General features: G+C 43.9%; 1 protein-coding gene across 5 annotated transcripts in view; it reads right to left on the reverse strand.

The window, feature by feature from the left end:
• Positions 1–7,197: 7,197 nt before the first annotated feature.
• FBRS (fibrosin) overlaps positions 7,198–19,662 on the reverse strand; it is a 274,396-nt gene continuing 261,931 nt past the window's right edge. For all 5 annotated transcript variants that reach the window (XM_029606818.1, XM_029606819.1, XM_029606817.1 and 2 more), the window contains 2 exons: positions 8,870–9,077; positions 7,198–8,763 (listed from right to left, as the gene is read on the reverse strand). In XM_029606818.1, the coding sequence (XP_029462678.1) occupies positions 7,635–8,763; positions 8,870–9,077 (1,337 nt within the window). In that variant the 3' untranslated portion in view covers positions 7,198–7,634. The remainder of the gene's footprint in view (positions 8,764–8,869; positions 9,078–19,662) is intronic.

Genomic DNA, 19,662 nt, shown 5'->3' on the forward strand with positions numbered 1-19,662 from the left:
GACAGAGCTCCCTGCCTGGATGGCCTTCTGATTAGCCAATCGTCTAGTTTTGGAAAAACATGAATGCTGTTTTTTCTTAGATGTGCAGCAACCATTGCTAGACATTTTGTGAATACTCGAGGAGCAGAGGCAAGTCCGAATGGTAGGACTCGATACTGGTAATGATTTCTTCCCACTATGAATTGTAGATACTTGTGATGTTGTGTGGAAATTGGTATGTGTGCATAAGCGTCTTGAAGATCTAGAGAACAGAGCCAATCTCCCCGTTGAAGCAATGGAAGGATGGTTCCCAGAGAAACCATTCGAAATTTTTCTTTGTGAAGAAATTTGTTGAGATTACGGAGGTCTAAGATAGGGCAAAGGCCGCCTGTTTTCTGTGGAATTAGGAAATAGCGGGAATAGAACCCTTTTCCTTGTTGAGACCGGGCAACTGGTTTGATAGCCCTGGCAGTCAGCAAAGTAGAGAGTTCTACTTGGAATTAAGGTGTGATGACCATGCTTGTCCAAAGTGGAATGGGTGGAGAATGCGGGGGGTATTGTTTTGAACTTTAGACGGTATCCCCGATTTAGTATGGCTAATACCCACTGGTCCTTCGTAATAAGACTCCACTGGTGTTTGAAATGATGGAGTCGACCTCCTACTGGTAAGTGGGGCATAGGGTTGATGGAAAGACCTCTATTCTCTTGACTGACTTCAAAAACCCGCTGCTGGACCAGTTTGTGGTGGTGGTTGGGTTTTTTTGCTGTTTTGGTTGGCATGCACGTCCCCTTTGTGGTGGACGGTATGAACGTGCTGAAGAAGCAGGTGGGTAATATCTTCTAGGTCTATAGAAGGGTCTCCTGGTGTCCCTTCTAGTTGATTTTCTTAGGGAGGATGGCTGATCCGATGGTAGTTTGGAGAGTTGGCGGAGTGTCTCGTGGTGATCTTTTAACTGAGAGATGGTAGCCTGAATCTTTTCTCCGAAGAGATTCTCTCCAGTACAAGGGAGATCTGCCAGTCTTTCCTGGACTTCTTAACTGAGGTCCCATCTCCTTGCATTAATTGCTGATGCTGATAGGCGAGTAGATGTTTCAAAAGACTCATAAGCTGCCTGTACCTCATGTTTGCCAGATTCAAGCCCCTTTGCAATTAGTGTGTTCAAAGCCAGTTGTTGTTGCTGAGGGAGATCATCAGCAATACCTTGAACTTACTTCCACAAGTTTCTTTGGTACTGTGTCATATAAAGCTAGTACGCCGCAATATGAGATATCAGCATGGATCCCTGAAAAACCTTTCTTCCTAAGGTATCTAAGAACTTCTGTTCTTTTCTGGTGGAACAGAAGTGTGGCTTCTGTTTCCTGGCTTTTTTCTGAGCCGATTCAATGACTACAGAGTGATGAGGCAGTTGGGGCTTTTGGAAACCTGGAGCATGTTGCACCAGGTATGTGGCATCTGTTCTTCTATTTACAGCTTGTACTGAACATGGATGTTCCCACATCCTTTGCTGGAGTTCTAACAAGACTTCATGGATTGGTATTGCCATTATCTCCTTTGGTGCATCAACAAATTGAAGGACTTCTAGGGCCTTGTGTTTTGTGTTCTCCTCCGTCAGTAATTCAAAAGGAATTGTGTCCGCCATTTCTTTAATGAAGTTTGTAAAGGACAAGTCTTCAGGAGGGGACTTTCTTCTCTCTTCTGGTGGAGAAGGCTCAAACTATAATTCTTCTGACTCAGTATCAGTATCCACATCCTTCCAGGGATTATACTGAGGACGATAAGGTGATTCAGGATCATCTGGTTGTAGATGATGCTTTGTCTTAAAAGCAGATTTTGATGGAATCTGCTTTGGCAGCATAGGAGGTAATGACGGCATCGATGGAGAATCGATGGGTCTCGATGGCATCAATGGGAACTGATGTCTGGTATCATCCGATGGACCGGGACACATTGGCATTGAGGGATCTTTTACTGGCATCAATGGTTTTGCCGGTATTCGATGATGGTGAAGGCCCATGGCCCTGGGATGGAATCAGAGTCCCTGTCATCTTCCTCCAATGAACCTGGGATCGGAATGGAAGGAGTCACCGGTAGATGCGCCGGCATCGATGATTGCACCGGAGGTACCGGCGTCATCGGTGCCGGTGGAGGAAATATACCAATCAAGGCGTCTATTTTGTTTAGCAAAGGCTGAAATATCGATGGATCCAATGTCGATGCTGGAGTCTGTGTCGGTACCGGTGGCACGGAAGGAGGCTGGAAGTTTCGAAAAGCCTCGACGATGGCTTGCTGGACCATGGTAGTCACCTCTTCCCTGGAAACTGGGTCCACTGTCACTGGGGAAGGTAAGACTGGTGCTACTGGCACTTCCACGACTGAGCGTGCTGGCACAGTCTCTAACACCGAGCCCGGTGGAGAGCACCTCGGTTCCTCAGGTACGTTAGGGTGTATTGATTCCTGTACCTGGAATCGCTTGGGCATCGGCTCTATGTCCTTCGATGTCGATGGCTGTGCCGTTCCATCCGATGGGTCAGTGGAACGATGTCAATGGCGTCTTTTTTCTCGATGTTCCTTAGATGCCGAGGAAGACGCTATGGAGGACACCGATGGAGTTGGTGACGGACGGTCACCGGTCCTCTTTTCTCCTCGATGTTTTGCGATCGAGGGAGATATTCTTCTTGGAGACGATGTCGACAATGACGATGGGGTTTTCTTAAACAACTCCTTCATCTTGTCCAATCGGGCATGCCTGCCCTTTAGTGTCACCTGGGCACAAGTTGAACAAACTCGGACATCGTGGCCTGATCCCAGGCACAAAACACAAACATTGTGGGAGGTTGGTAATCGACATAGTCCGGTTACAATCTGGACATTTCTTGAATCCGGAGGCCATGATAGAAAGTTAGGCCGAGTAACTGTCGATGACCGGCAGATACCGTTAGTGAGGGTGACCAGAATCGACCGAAAAATGATTCAAAAAATGTACTCACCGATACTATGTCGAAGGGAGACCCGATGACAATTATTTTGTGACTGAAAATATTTTCTTCCCTGAGGAAAAAAGTGAGGGAAAAATTCCCAGAGCTCCTAATCTGCTATGCTTACAGCAAGGTGGAAAAAAAGAGACTGAAGGGAGACCCCTGTGGCTGAGAATATCATGGCATGCTGGGCATGCTCAGTAGGCTCAGTGTGCCAGCCAAAAGTTTCTAGAAACTTTTGACAGGTTTTCTGTATCAGGGCTCCATCTGATGATGTCACCCATATGTGAGGACTATCATCTTGCTTGTCCTGGGATAACCTAACCTCTCAGCTTATATCATCTACAGCTTCAGCGCTGGGAGTCTACATCTGGGCTCCCTCTTCCACACTGCGCTGCCACACGAAATTGGGATTGGTCTCCTCTCCCGAGGACCCCTGGACTACCTACTGGGTTACCTCACTACTGCCACCCCTGGGGAGTACCACCAAGCTGTATAATAAATACAAATTCACTGTGTTCCCGTGTATTGAGTCTAGTCCAGTACTGCGGCTCCTCACGGGGCTCCTCCCCATGGGCGTGGTCATCACCCTAGTACCCAAGAATCCATTCCAGCACCTCAAAACCCTAACACACACAGTGCAAAAATGAAATATAACTTAAAAAACATAACTAATCAGCTCTATGAGGATTCAAATACATATGAACTGAGAGGACTTTGCGGATACATTTTCCATAGAGAAATACATTAGGCTTGTTGGGCTCAGTGGAAAAGTAACCAAAGGGTACGCCACATGCCAAGACTCTCATGCTCAATAGATTATGCTAACAGCTTCTAGAAGCTTTGACATAATCTTCTCTAGCCAGGCTCCACTGAATGGCATCACCCAGCTGTGAGAACTTCATATCTTGCTTGTCTTCTAGAACGTCCAAAAAGATAGACAGATCATATGAGGAGGAGGAGGAGGAGCTATTGACAGGCTGAAGTGCAGACTGATAGTCTTTAATTTGGTCCACTGCCTCTTTCACCTATTCTTCAAAGGTGTGCTCTTTTCAGCACATAAAACATCCACAAGACTTTCCTGCACATCTTCTCTAAAGTTTGAAGCCTGCAGTCATGAAAATCTGTGATCATCAATTGAGGGTCTCAATGCCGTCTCAAAAGCATTGCAGGCCCAATACACTAGATGCTTCTAAACATCTGTTCCCTTTGTCCAAAAGTGTGCAAAACTCTTCTTGCTTGTTTTAGTTCAAATAAATAGTAATACAAGTTCTTGCTTGATTTAAGGGAGGAGTGAGGAATTTTATGACATCCTCCCATAAATTAAGTAAATATTTAGCTGTGTAGTCAGCTATGCAAGTCTGAGTCACAGCTTTCTAGAAATGACCCTTCCCATTCAGCTCCAAGGTCTTAGGCTTATGCCCTTTGGGTCACAGAGATATGCATCAAGTTTCTTGGCTCTCTTGAGAATAGATATGGCCATACTCTGGTATGGAAGCTGGACTCTGCTGAATCCTAGAGCTGTTTAGACATATTTTGTATACTTTTCATTCATAGGAAGCACTGAATGTGGGGAGATCCTGTACATCCTTTTCTGAACCTCAGAGGGTAGATAAACATTCCTTTGATGATTCAAAGTATGTCAGTAGACTAAGCAACAGGGCCCAGGGTTCTCCTAACTCTGAATGAAAGTGGATGGATTTAGCCATCCTTTGAACAAAACCAGGAAAGTAAATAACTTCTGTGAGGGAAGGGGAGAACAATTCACAACAGGTTGAGTAGGTTCAGAGGAAGCAGGTGGAGAGTAGTATTCTCCAATCTTATTTTTGTCAGATGACAGAAATCTCCTTTGACTCCTGGAGGTCCAAGTTAGCTCAAGGAGGGCGACTAGGGCAATTCCTTGAGTTGAGGTGGCTGACATGCAATTCAAATCCAACATTGATATTGATACAATCAGTATAAACAGAGATGCAGACCATGGTAGTGTGCTTGAGGTGCCCATTGGCATCAAGGTCCCATACACATGAACTTTTGTGTGCTGTGTTTGTCAAAATCTGGCTATAATGTTGGCATGGATAGCATTGGGATAAGTGCCATAAACAACTGAATGTCCTCTAAAACCATTTGGAATTGTTACTTGAAGCACTGGAAGGGGCAGAGTAAGAGGATCAAGGAGGTATCCATCTATTGCCACTTTAGAGTGCAGGGAAATTCCACTACATTAAAACTCTTGCAGCGGTGTGTTGATGCCAAAACCTCAGCTTAAAGCTCAGTGCTTGCTTCAGTTCTCAAGTGAACTCCTTTATGCCCTTGTGGTGACTCAAGCTGGGAAATCCAGACTTGCTAAACTCTTGAACCTATCCTTGGAACAAGGTGTCAGGAAAGTCACACTGCTCTCCTTGGGGCTTATCCTTGGCTGGCCATGATAGACATTTCTGTGGGCATACTTGTCACCACTTGAAACTGCTTGTTTTTTAGATATTATGAGAACAACAAACACAACAAAATCAAATAATGAAGACATTATTTCAAAGGGAAAGATTTGGAGAGAGAGGTTAGCCTAACAATGGCACCACAGAGGAAAAAATGAGAGAAGAATGGATGGTGTAAGAATGATAAAAAGTAACTAAATTAAATAAAACTGTCCATTACCTGCTATTAAGTTCACTTAGAGAATAGCCACTGACATTAGCAATGGTAACATGGAATAGACTTAGTTTTTGGGTACTTGCCAGGTTCTTGTGGCCTGGATTGGCACTGTTGGAAACAGGATGCTGGGCTTGATGGATCCTTGGTCTGACCCACTATGGCATTTTCTTATGTTCTTAAAAACCTAACTAGTAACACAAGCAAAGAAGTGCAGAATGCTGAAAGAGAAACATTTTAAGTAGCTTCGGAGTACAACTGTGGAGATCCTCTGGGTTCATCCAATAGTGATGGCAAAAGAAGCAAAACTAAAGTGCATGGAAAATCCAAAACATGCCTGAAAGATGTTTTAAGTCTTTTCTTGAAAGTTCTGGGAAATGCTCTGCAATAGTATACGACAGATTACATGACCCATCCTTGTGATTAATTTGCTTGTCAGATAATAAAGTTTATAGTGCTGGTTAAGGAAAGTAGGTATTGACAAATTCTACCTAGGAGATGGGATAAAAATACATTAGTATTCAGCTTTTATGGATGGAGCAAAGGGGCTATAAGGCTCCTTTTACCTGTAATAGCCTTCTTGATCCTTCTGCATTCTACTTAATGACTACCTCTCAGCTTCTGCCTAGTGATTGTCTTCTCCTGCTTGTTAGGTTCTTAATAAGTAGTTCCAATTATTCTCCTCCATCAGCTTTTCTTAACTAGATGCTTCCAGTAATATTCCTCTTATGTCAAGATCTCCAAAGTCTCTGAGGCAACCTGTGAATAGGTTTTGTGGCAGGGCATGCAGAAAATTGTATCCAAAATATTTAAAATTCATTGTAAATTCATAATATGAATGCAGTATAAAATGACCACCCAATGCCATTCAAATCATAAAAAGAAATTGCCGTACAAAGAAATGTTCTCTTTTACTGAAGAGACTGAAATCATTTTTACAGCTACTTTATTTATAATATAAACCTAAATGGATCTCTTTAAAATACTGTTCCTAGATGGAGGGGTGTGTGTGTATCTATGTATGTGTGTTGCTGCTGGGGGTGGGGAGGGAGTCAGGGGTGCTCAACATATTTAAACATAAATCCTTAGACTGCTTACCTTTATCCAGTGGTCAGTTCACTTATTCAATACAAACATTAAATAGCATTAAAACTAACTACTTCCATGGATGCATTTAAATACACTAATGCTAACAACCTCTTGTTCTTTCATAGAAAACAAAATGATATTGGCACCTTGTTAATTTCTCAACTCCACTTTACAGCTATGCTAAATTTGCCCAAAGCAGATTCAAAAGAATATAGAGTTTGCTTCTGCAGAATAAACTTTTGGCTTGTGAACCCTTTTGCAATTTTTTTTTGCTTTAGCTGATCTGGAGAAATTGCAAATACAGAAAGAGAGACAAGAGGAGGTGTCATGAATAAGAAGTAAATTCACCAGCTGTCAGAGTACCCTGCTCATTCGCAACTGCACTAAGACCATGACAACTTTTCACTGCCAGACAATGCTCAAAGCAGAAGGAAGAGGTTGCAACCTCACTCAAGGTATACACGCAGGGAGGTAACTCCACTCAGTCAAAGAGAAAGCATCAAAATGTCAACAGTTTCAGGATTTAATGAAGTAATAAATGGAGGAAGTAGGAGAACTCATACTATCAGCCCACTGCCATATCACACATGTGGCTTTCCGTTTCAATGACATCAGCTTGTTTTCATCCGCACACACATACAATGAAAGAGGAGGGCACCTTTGCAACAGCACATACAGAAATTAAAAAAAAAAGACAGATCTGCTAAAACCAGAAGAGGAAAGGGATGTTTCTTAAAAATTACATCCCAAATCCTTAAAAATGTACAAAATATTCTCTCATAAGCCACTGTTTGCACTGATTATAATATATAAATATGTACAAGCTAACTCAGAAGGCCTTTTGTTTCTTCGCTTCCCTCTGTGGAAGAGAAAAGGCTCAGAGTCCAGATCCATTCAACAACAACAACAAGAACAATAACAACAAACAGGAAAGCAGGTGTGGATTATCTGGAATCCCTGTCCTTATAAGTGGAGGAAAGGTCTCGGATATCAGAAGCAGTCAGAGGGGTGGTCCTGCGGGGAGAGCCAGGCCGTGTGCTTGCAGAAGGAATGAGGGGAGGTGGGGCACTCAGCATGTTCATTGGGGGTGCTTTGCCCAAAATACCATTCTGATGTATCATGGAGGGACTCATGCGGGAGTAGAGGGGCCCACTCAGCCCTGCGGTTAGTAGGCTGTGGTGGTGGGGAAGGTGGGCTTCCAAGCCAGTGGGATGCAGTGAGTAGAGACGGGCCCTCTCATAATCCTCTCGCAGAATGTGGGCACGCTCCTCCATAATGCCCGCCCTTTCTGGCTCCCGCTCATAGAAGCGAGGTCCTGCTAAACGCTGCAGGGGGTCCACACGGAGGGCCAGCTCCCGGCTCAGTTGCTCTCTACGCTCCAGCTCCACACTGCGATAGGGTTCCCGCCAGGCCTCCAAAGCATATGAGGCATGTGGGAAGCGGTCTGCAACCCCCATGGTGTGGCCCAGAAATGGTGTCATGCCCCGGGGGCGCTCAAAGACACTCAAGGAATGCATCCCTGCAGGTGGCATATGCAGGGGCAGGTGCATGGCTGCCTGACCATGTGCTACACCTGCATGTAGGGCACCATTGTTTCTTGGCAGTTGGGCCATTTCAAAGCTGCTGAGTACCACATCATGGTCATCCTTCCTCTCCTCCTTCACCTTCACTTCTTGCTTCTTTCCAGCAAACTCTGGTGTCAGCTGCGGCTTGCGGTCCCCACTGCTCCTGCTGCTGGGCCGGCCACTCTCCCCGATAGGTGCACGGATATAGGGAGAAAGTTCTCTAGTTGCAGCTTTGCTGGTATCCCTGACAAGTACCAGGTTCTCCTCAGTCATGCAGTGCACAGTGGTTGCTGCTGCCTCCCGTAGCTTCTGATCCTTCAGTGCTTCAGGATGCTCCCGGCTGTGACTACGGCTGCGTACCTTCTCCCGCAGATCACTGTTCCCATTCCCGCAGCCCCACTGCTGCTCCTCTTCCACCGAGGCCTGGCCATTGCTGTTTCCCATGGGAAGCTTCTGGCTGGGTGTGGCAGGAGAATTTCGAATGGTGTGCCTGGCAAACAGAATGTCCCTGGAAATGAAAGAGGGAATGCAATGTCAAAAGCTAAAATTTCAAACTCTTTTCATTCCCTCCAGCAAGGAAACAAACAGTCAGCAGAGGAAGAATGTCACCTCACCTGTCCTTCTCATCTTTAATAACCAGAGTCTCCTGTTTCTCTGTCTCTTGCAGGCCACGCTCTGCTTCCCCAGCAGTTTTGGACCAGACCTGTGCAGGGGCAGTAGGGAAGGATGGTGGGGTGCGATGCAGGCGGTTCCAGGGGTCATGAGGATTAGAGAAGCCCTGTGCTCCTGGGCTGTCCTTCTGGCTAAACATGGCATTGGCATCTGAGGGACATTTAAAGAAAAGAAATTAACATGGCAGTGCCATCACAAAACAAATACATACTACAATGACACAAGGTTCCCACTCATTCTCAGGCTCTATCCCTCACTTCGGGCCTGATTAAACAGAAGTAAAAACGGGCGCTGTATCTCAAGCACACAATTTCTTAATGCACACACTAAAAAATAATGTTAACTCAGTGCAGAAAGCTAATATGAAAATGCACTGGGAGTTTGAAAAAATCATGCAAACCTAAAAATGTGTACAAAAAAAAAAAAAAGAATAGTACACAGAAAACTAAGTTGCTCACTTGCAAGAGGTATTCTCCATAGACAACGGGATAAATCAGCTACAGCAGTGGGTGATATCGTCTTTTGGTGCTGAGAGGGAAAATCTCTCTCAGAGCTCAGAAAAACAGAGGCAATCTTTCCAAGCATGCACGGGGCCTTCTTGCGCAGCACCCAAGTCTCCTCAATTTTTATATCAAACTATTCTTCAACTTTAAAGAAAAGTGGGCGGGATTGTGTGGCTGATTTATTCTGTCTATGGAGAACACTTTTTACAGGTGAGCAACTTGGGTTTCTCTGTGGACAAATAGGATAAAGCATGTTTGATTATCATAAATGGTGTTTTCTGTAGATAGCAGGATGAATTAGCCATGATATGTGGGTGATGTCATCCGACAGCACTGAACAGATCTCTCTCTTAGCCAGTAGAGCTTTTGATTTAAGCATTTGTGGGAATTTCTGTTCCTTGTGAGCCTTCTCAGTTGATGAGAAAGCTACAGCCAGTTAGATAGGTGGCTATTTAGCATCGCTAATTCATCCTGCTGTTTACGGTAAGCAAACGTTTTCCATTGATAAGCAGTGCTGAATTAGCCATCACATGTGGGGAGTCCCAAGCTGAGGGTTGCAGTGGAGCATTTACTGAATAAGCAACCTGGACCTCACGATGGACAGTAGACTACTGGGTGAACAGGCTATGTAAAACTGCTTGTCAGAATATACTGTCACTCACTGAGACAATATCCAGAGAGCAAAAGGACATAAAAGTGTGTACAGGCAATAATGTTGCAGTTTTGCAGATGTTTTTGAGTGGTATGGTTCACAAATGAGACACTGATGCAGCCATGGCTCTAAATTAACGAGCCTTCATGGTGTCTGATTTGTAGACCTGCTTGCTGATAGCAGTGCGTGATGCAGTCTGCTAGCCAGTGGGATGATATATGTTTGACCACTGCTATCTCCTATCTGCTAGATGTCAGGCTGCAGCACACAAACACAGGATTTATGTTGCAATAGTGTCCCCCACACACTAATATCTCCCCCCCCAACAGTATCAAGAACTCATGGGTCTCTCCTCCGGATCCTACACCTTTCTTTGGCCTCTACACCAGAGCTTTCCAAACTGTGTGTTGGGACACATTAGTGTGTCACCTGCAGTGTGCAGGTGTGTTGCGCAAGCCCGGTCCACATAGCCACTCCCCTCCAGTGATTCACTTTTTTTTTTTTTCGGTTCATGGGTTGCTTATTATTGGGCGATTTTTGCTGTTAATCGTGTTTTTTTTGGGCTTGCTGGGTGGGACTTGAGCCCAGCTGTCCCTGTCATTGGCTGCTGCTGCCGATGAGGCCTGGCCACGAGGAGTACCGACTGCAAGCAACAGTGTCTGGTGATCATGAAGGTGTTATGCACCACGGCAGGCTTGACCCCTGAAGGGAGTGAAGCACTTAACTGGCAACAATCAAAAAGAAGAGGAACAGGAGTGTGGGGGCCAGACTTGTGCTGGGGGGGGGGGGGGAATGAGTGTGTGGGGGCCAGACATGTCCTGGGGGGGGAGAGAGATGAGTGTGTGGGGGACAGGCATGTGGTGGAGGGGAGAGATGAGTGTGTGGGGGACATACATGTGCTTGGGGGGAGAGAGATGAGTGTGTGGGGGACAGACAATTTGTTTTATTATTGTTACTCAAATTATAACAACATTAATCTTGGAATATTATATATTTTTAATATAAATGAAAGGTTTTCATGAGACAGGTTGTGTCGTGAAACATTTTATTTATGTATATATTTAAGGAAACATACATAAATTGTCGAAATATGTTTTGTTCATTTAACCTTTAACCTCTGGTTTGCTAGTAGACTGAATTACTGTGTCGTGAAACTATGTTTGTCTAAAAAGTGTGTCACCAATATGAAAAGTTTGGAAAGCTCTGCTCTACACCATCTAAATATTGGGAACACCTGGGAGGTGTCCCAGCACTCCTTTAGAAACCCTGATGATTAGTCTGGATCCTCAGGGGTGGGGGCCATATTGCAGGCTATCTTTAGGTTGAAGTGGACTTTCTCTGAGCCATCATGTAGCTCCATGCACAGCACAGCACACCATACCAGACCCATCATTTTCCCTGAAAGAATTCCCCCAAAGCGGAGCTCTCTGTGCACCCCAAAATTTCATCCGGATCTGGCATCAAGCAGCACACTCTATCCCTGTTAGCAATGGGTTTGCCAGGCAATATAACAAGAAATTCTACAATAGAAATGGGTGTGTTCGTTCTGGGTGCAACTACACCCCCTATGAAGAGGCTTTTCAGCAGCCACACCCCAAGAACCTGTCAGCAAAAGGATAAGATCTCGATCAGTGGCTTCTGAAGCAAGAATAGAATGATTAGTTAAGATTGTATATGAGGAAACTTTCCTTACCATCTCAGACTTATCTGATCTCAGACTCCGAGCCCACAGTAATGGGCATTGGATCTGGATCCGGCAACGGATCATAGGCTGGTGTGGAGTTAGAATCGGTAAAGGTAAGTCCAGTGTCTTAGTTCTAAATCCAATTCTGTAGCCTCAGGGTCCAATGTATCTGGAGCACTGGATGAAGCGCCCCTATCAGGCATAGGGTGCAATGTATCTGGAGCAATGAGTGAAGCGTCTCCTTCAGGCAAAGGGTGCAAAGTATCTGAAGCACTAGGTGAAGCACCCTCTTTAGGTACAGGATGCAAGAGATATCTTGAGCACTGGGTGGAGCACCCCTTTTAGGCACAGAGTCTGTCTTATCAGGAGTTCCAGCTGGAGCATCCTCCTTGGGCACAGAGTCCAGCACAGCTGGTGTCCATCCCAGTAATCGCAAGTTAAGGAAGACTAATAGGAGTACAGATCCTGTTCTCAGAGTCATTTCATGGCTCTGAGCACAGCCCAGCAGACTAAAGACTTGGAAACATCTTTTTCCTTGATGCTAGGATCAGAAGAGACAAATGGTTGCTAAGCCTGATGATGTGGCTGAGTTTTTCTTTCATACTTAGCCAAAGCTCTGTTGTAGTCTAAGGTATGAAGGACTTTTCATCTTCATGTTGTGTGGCCTCAGTAAGAATGTCCGATTAATATGAAAGACAGATATTACATCCACTGGAAACTTCAGATAGGTGAACACCACCAACCCTATTATGGAAGAATTGCATATAGATTCTTCTGGCTAAAGTGATTTCTACAAGAAATAATACTTTCCAAGAAAGAAACATGAGTGAAGCAGACTCTCTTGGCTCAAAAGTTGGTTTCATCAATTGGGTCAGAACCAACTGGAGGTTTATTATGGCACAATCCATAAAGTAATTTAGAAACTAATGGATGAGTGGAGATAGGCTGACTCTTGATCTGAAAATGGTAAGTACGCATGGCACTGAAATAATCTTTCAATAAGGCCTGAAGCAGAAAGAGAGAGCAAGTGGTTTAATAACTGGATTCACATACGAACAGAGTAAGATATTGTATTGACTTCATGTAGGAAATGTCTCTTTAAAACCATAGGCTTTTGTAGTTGATTTTTTTTTTATTTGCACACACTAGTATGTCCTCAAACTCCTTGGGTAAGGATATTTCTGTGACTGAGTGTTCAACATGTATACCATCAAGCTGAGGGAGGAAAGGTTCGAATGAAACAGGTTCGAACGAAGCAAGGTGCTGCTCTGAGAGGGGTTGGAAGATTGCTGGATAGTTGTACCAGGCATGAAAACCAATCTTGCCTAGGCCACATTGGAGCTATGAAAATTAGATGGGCCAGGTCTGTAAACACTTTTTGCACTGTTTTTGCTATCAGTGGAATTGATGGAAAAGCTTACATAAAATCTGCATTCCAGATGTGCAGAAAAATGTCTCAAGTAGTTCTGAGTTTGCTGGGAAGAATGGAGTAAAAGAATTCCAATTTCCTGTTTTGTTCAGACGCAAAGGGATCGATTGTTGGAAGCTCCCACACTGAATACTTAGTCAATGGTTAATAGCTGCAAAGACTATTTGTGCAGACAAAATATTCTTTTGAAGCGATTCACTAACATGTTTGAGATCTCAGGAAGGTAGACAGCTTGTAGGACAACGATGTTTGCATGCCCATTTCCTATCGTTAATGCTTCTTGGCAGAGAGCCCATGACTCTGTTTCTCTATATGTATACATGTAGAATATGGCTAATTGGTTGTTAGTTTCAATGAGAATATTCCTCATTTGGAGGAGGTGCACGGAAGTCGACAGGGCATATCTGATTGCTCTCAATTCTAGGAGGTTGATGTGGAATTGAATTTCCATGAAATACCAAGTCAGCTGAATTTCCATGAAATACCAAGTCAGCTGTTTGAAAAGGAGGCCTTTATGGGCCTCACTACCTTTTGTGGAAGAATTTATTGCCAACATAACTTGTTGAGGAGGTAGACTGAGGCATGAAGGTAGAAGGTTTCATGCCTTTCGAATCCTCCACTCTGGATGTGAAAGATTGAGTTAGCTGGTCCCCATAGGAACAATGGTTCCACTGCATGAGTCATATATTAAGGTGGGTTAGAGAAACTACATGAATTGTCACTGCCATGTGACTCAGAATAACTAACACATCTCTTCCTGTTGACTGTTGTGTGTTTAATGGTCTGTAAAGAAGAGATTTAAGAGTGTTTGCCTGATTTGATGGAAGAAAAAACTCTCCTATAGAGAATCTATGCATGTTCCTGTAAGTTTTAATGTGGCGCTGAAACTATACTGTCTGTCACAAACCTTAAGATCTGTAGCCAAATGCTTTTGAACGTTCCTTCTCCTAGGGTCGTTTGCCTTGACGAATCTTATGAGAGACAATTCTATCTGCAGGGCCCTATAATGTGGAATTCTCTTCCTCAAAATCTAAAGGAAGAGCCTTTCTATTAAAATTTAGAAAAACTCCTAAAGATATTTCTTTTTTCTCAGGCTCATGCTTAATGTGAACTTAAGTAGGCAGCAGATTTTATGATGTGCACTGACGTATAAGAATAGAAGGCCAGTGCCGATTATGGACCAAAAATGACTATGAATGTAGTCAGCTAGTGTTAAGGTATTTTATGTTTTAAATGTGTCTTGTTTATATTTTAATTATGTTTTATTGTAAACTGCTTAGTAATTTTGATTTGTGGTATATAAGATTTTAAATAAATAAATAATAGTCATACTGCTTTTAGCAATGACATTTGTACACCTCCTTGGGAGCTCTCTGTAAGAAACCAGTCATTCAGGAATGCTCTGCCGCTGCACAGTTACTACAGCCAGGTACTTGGTGAAGACCCTATGTGCTGCTGATAGGGGGAAGGGGAGCACTCTGTACTGAAAGTGGGATGAGTTTACTATAAACACAACTAATGCTAGTGGGAGGTCTGAATGTAAATATGTGCATAAGTATCCTTTAGATCCAGAGTGTACATCCAATCCCTTCTTTACATTAATAAAAGGATTGTATGGAGGGAATTCCTTTTGAATTTCTCTTACAGTATATTCATTTATTTAAAAAGATTTCTATTCTGCTAATCCAAAAATCTCAGCGGATTACCTCACAGCACACATAATAATCCTACAAAACAACAATACGGCATATGCAAGACATGTACAAGATAAATGCCACAGTGTGCTGCGGCAGTCAAAAAAGCAAACAGAATGTTAGGAATTATTAGAAAGAGAATGGTGATTAAAACGGAAAATGTCATAATGCCTCTGTATCATTCCATGGTGAGACCACACCTTTGAATACTGTGTACAATTCTGGTCGCCACATCTCAAAAAAGATATTGTTGTGATGGAGAATGTTCAGAAAAGGGCGACCAAAAGGATAAAGGGGATGGAACAGCTCCCCTATGAGGAAAGACTAAAGAGGTTAGGACTGTTTAGCTTGGAGAAGAGATGGATGAGGGGGGATGTGATAGAGGTGTTTAAAATCATGAGAGGTCTAGAACGGGTAAATGTGAATCGTTATTTACTCTTTCGGATAATAGAAGGACTAGGGGGCAATCCATGAAGTTAGCAAGTAACACATTTAAAACTAATCGGAGAAAGTTCTTTTTCACTCAACGCACAATTAAACTCTGGAATTTGTTGCCAGAGGATGTGGTTAGTGCAGTTAGTATAGCTGTGTTTAAAAAAGGATTGGATAAGTTCTTGGAGAAGTCCATTACCTGTCAAGTTGACTTAGAAAATAGCCACTGCTATTACTAGCATCAGTAGCATGGGATAGATTTAGTTTTTGGGTACTTGCCAGGTTCTTATGGCCTGGATTGGCCACTGTTGGAAACAGGATGCTGGGCTTGATGGACCCTTGGTCTGACCCAGTATGGCATGTTCTTATGTTCTAATATGAACAAGACACAGTTAAAATGCATACCAATGCATAGTTAGCCTATCGAAGTGCTGCAAGCTGCCTAAGGGCTAAACGTCAAAGGCAAGAAGAAACAGTTGGGTTTTTAAAACGTTCCTAAACCGTAGCTAGCTGTCCTCTGCCCTAATTACCTCAGGCAACTCATTCCAAAGTACAAGTGTGTTCATATAGAACATCCTATTTTTCTTAGTTTAGTAAGCCTAATCAGCTTATAAAATGGAACCTCAAGCCAGGGTGATAGCTGCAAACTGAAGAAGTGAGGCTGGGGAGGGGCAAGGTCATGAAGGTCTTTAAAGACCAAGCACAACACCCTAAATTGTACACGGAAAGCACTGGGTAGCCAGTGTAGTTTGGCAAGGACCGGAGGCACATGCTCATGCAATAAAGCACCAGACACCAGGTGGGTTGCAGAACTTTGAATTAATTGCATTGATTTAATTGAGGATGCCAGGAATCCTAAATATAAAAAATTACAGTAGTCTCTACAATGAAAGCAAGGATTTGGTTAATGTATGGCTTTCAGGACTGCAGCATGCACAATTTGAAACAGACAATTAAAGAACTAATATGTGGCCACAATGAAAGAGAAGCGTCGACTATGTTGCCCAGGTTCCAGGCTTGTTAAGAGATAGGAATAGTCTGTCCTTCAAACAAAAAGCTAGTAGGTATGTCGGGAAGTTCAGTATGAGTCAGCAGCACAATCTCTGTTTTCCCATTTAGGGCCAGCGTGTTAACAGAGAGCCATCTTTTTACCTCCATTAAACATGGGCCAGACTGTCGAAGGCTCAAGCCAGAGAGCTGGTTATTGGGACAAAAAATTGTTTGTCTGCATATAATTTGAATGAGAAATTACTACTTACCTTATAATTTCCTTTTCTTTAGGAGACAGATGAATCCAGAACCAGCGGATTATGCACCTCAACCAGCAGATGGAGAAGGAGCAAAGCAAATATCATAGTATATATATATATTCCCACAGTGAAATCAACCCCCCAATATTCTCTGCAAAAGCCAACTGTGAACAAACTAACAAAGCTTGATTAACACCAAATAACCATTCCAGTACTCAGTCAACAGGAAACACTGAGCTCAGACAAAGACAGGATTAACATTTAACAGTAACCCCTGGACCATGTAGCCACGCAGGAGGACCATAGCACAATTATTCAGCAGCCAAGGGCGGGAAGCTAGATTCATCTGTCTATCCTAAAGAAAAGAAAATTATCAGGTAAATAGTGATTTCTCATTTCTTAGCGTCTAGACAGATGAATCCAGAACCAATGGGAGGTACCCAAGCTACTCCCAAATAGGGCAGGAGGCTGCCCACGGTCCAGTCAAAACCGTACGTGCAAAGGCTACATCCTCATGGGCCTGCACACTCAGACAATAATACCTGGAAAAGGTGTGTAAGGAGGACCACATCATAGCTCGGCAAATGTCAATGGGAGATAATCTAACCTCCACCCAAGACACTGCTTGAGCCCTAGTGGAATGAGCCCTAACCTGACTAGGTAACAGCTGCTCAGCATCCACATATGCGGCCGTGACTACCTCCTTAAGCCAGCAAGCTATTGTAGCCTGCAAAGCTGGCTCGCCCTGTTCACCTCCACCATGAAGGACAAACAGGCGAGCTGTCTCCCTGAGAAGTTTAGAAACCTCTAGATACCTCACAATATGTCTCTTAACATCCAAGGGTCGTGACAGGAGATATTCCTCCGTATCTTTCTCTCTATCCAGAGACGGCACAAAAATGGACTGATTCAAATGAAAATCTGAGACCAGTTTTGGTAAAAAGGCAGGAACAGTACACACCTGTATTGCCCCTGGAGTCACTCGAAGGAACGGTTCCTGGCAAGACAAGGCCTGCAGCTTGGATGTTCTATGCACAGAGCAAATCACCACAAGAAACACCATTTTCAAGGTCAGTAACCGCAAAGAAAGTTTATGCATTGGTCAAAACCGTAGGGCCCGCTAAAAAATCCAAAACAAGATTGAGACTCCACAAGGGCACTGGTAATCGTAGGGGAGGATGAAGATGTTGCACTCTTTTCAAGAAATGGGTCACATCTGGATGAGTCAACAAGGGTCCACCATTCACAAGACCCCTGAAAAAGGCAAGAGACATAACTAACTTTATTCAAACTATCCTGAAAAATTCCAATTTGAGTAAGATCTGAATTGAGATAAGAACCACCCCTCGATCTTCACTCCATGCCTCAAACACTTGCCAAACCCGCACATAGGCTAAGGAGGTGGAAAACTTTCTAGTGTGTAGCAAGGTGGCAATCATTGCAGTAGAATATCCATGTTTCAGCAAGCGAGTCCTCTCAAGAGTGAGTCGATTTTCGTGAAGAACAGGCCCCTGTACGCTGGAAACTGGAGGGAGGAGTCTATCAGGAGACTTCGCATATCCACATACCATGGACTCCTGGGCTAGTCTGGTGCCACCAGAAGCACCATCCATCTGACTTTCAATCCTCGGAACCATTCTGCCCAACATGGGCCATGCGGGAAAGGCATATAGCAGCTTGTCCTCTGTCCATTCCTACACGAGAACATCGATGCCCAAAGATTTTGGATCTCTCCTGTGACTAAAGAATCAAGAAACCTTTGCACTATGAAAATTTGCCAGCAGGTCCATAAATGGCAGACTCTAGTGATCCCCTATTAGCTGAAACACCTCGTCTGACAATTCCCATTCTCCTGGGTCCAGATTCTGCCTGCTGAGAAAGTCTGCTCTTAACTTGTTTTTACCTGCAATGTGCAAAGCTGAGATCTCCTGAACATGCACTTCCACCCATTCCATAAGTTAGTCTATTTCCTGCAACAATTGCCAGCTCTTGGTTCCTCATTGCCAAATGATGTAGGCTACTGTCGATGCATTGTCCAACATTATCCAGACTGCTCGACCCTGCAACCTGTTGCCGAACTGCAAGCATGCCAACCGGACAGCCCTGGCTTCCAGCCGATTGATGTTCCAGAGAAACTCTTCTGCACTCCAGTGCCTCTGTGCTGTCACAGCTCCTGACAGTGAGCTCCCTAGCCTTAGAGGCTTGACTCTGTTGTGAGTACAAGCCAGTCCAGTGAACTTAGGAAAACCCCCTTCCTTAGATGATCCACTTTTAACCACCATTGCAGTTGAATGCAAATTTCCATCAGCGGGTGGAGCCAAATCGAATAGTCTTGAGACTGTGGGCTCCAACGAGACAGCAGAGTGCCGCGAAGAGGACGCATGTGGATCCTCACCCACAGCAACACCTCCAGGCTTGAAGCCATCAATAGGACCACACTGTTGGGCATATTGTGTTTGTCAATACACACACCTGCGCCATCAACTTCTGAATATAGCTCTTTGGCAGGAACCCCTTGCCCTGGGTTGAACCGAACACAGAGATACTCTAGTGACGGAGACGGCTGGAAATTGCTCTTGGCCAGGTTTATGACCCAACCTAACTCCTGCAACAAGGAGATCACCTTGTGCAAGACCCGGAGGCTCTCTTCCAGACTCATGGCATGAATCAGCCAGTCAAATGGATGTACGAGGACCCCATCCTCTCTCAACTTCTCCGCCACCACTACCATGACCTTGGAAAAAGTTCTGGGTGACGTGGCCAAGCCAAAAGAAAGTGCTCGAAACTGATGATGATACCCCCAAACCCCGAAATGCAGAAATCATTGATGGGAATATATTTATTTTATTTATTTTATTTGCGTTTTTTCTATACCGGCATTCATGGTTAGAAACCACATCATGCCGGTTTACATGTAACAAGGGGTGAGAAACAGAGAACGGAAACATAAACAAGTGCAAGGAGATCAAAAGTTACATTACAACAAGGGTCTTAAACTTGGAGGAGAGATAAGAATAAGAGAGCCGAACTGTAAGGATTACATTATTTACATTATATACATTATACTGTGAAGTCTCCTTGTATAATTTAC

This window comes from Rhinatrema bivittatum, chromosome 6 (genome assembly GCF_901001135.1).
Source record: "Rhinatrema bivittatum chromosome 6, aRhiBiv1.1, whole genome shotgun sequence".
Taxonomy (NCBI): domain Eukaryota; kingdom Metazoa; phylum Chordata; class Amphibia; order Gymnophiona; family Rhinatrematidae; genus Rhinatrema; species Rhinatrema bivittatum.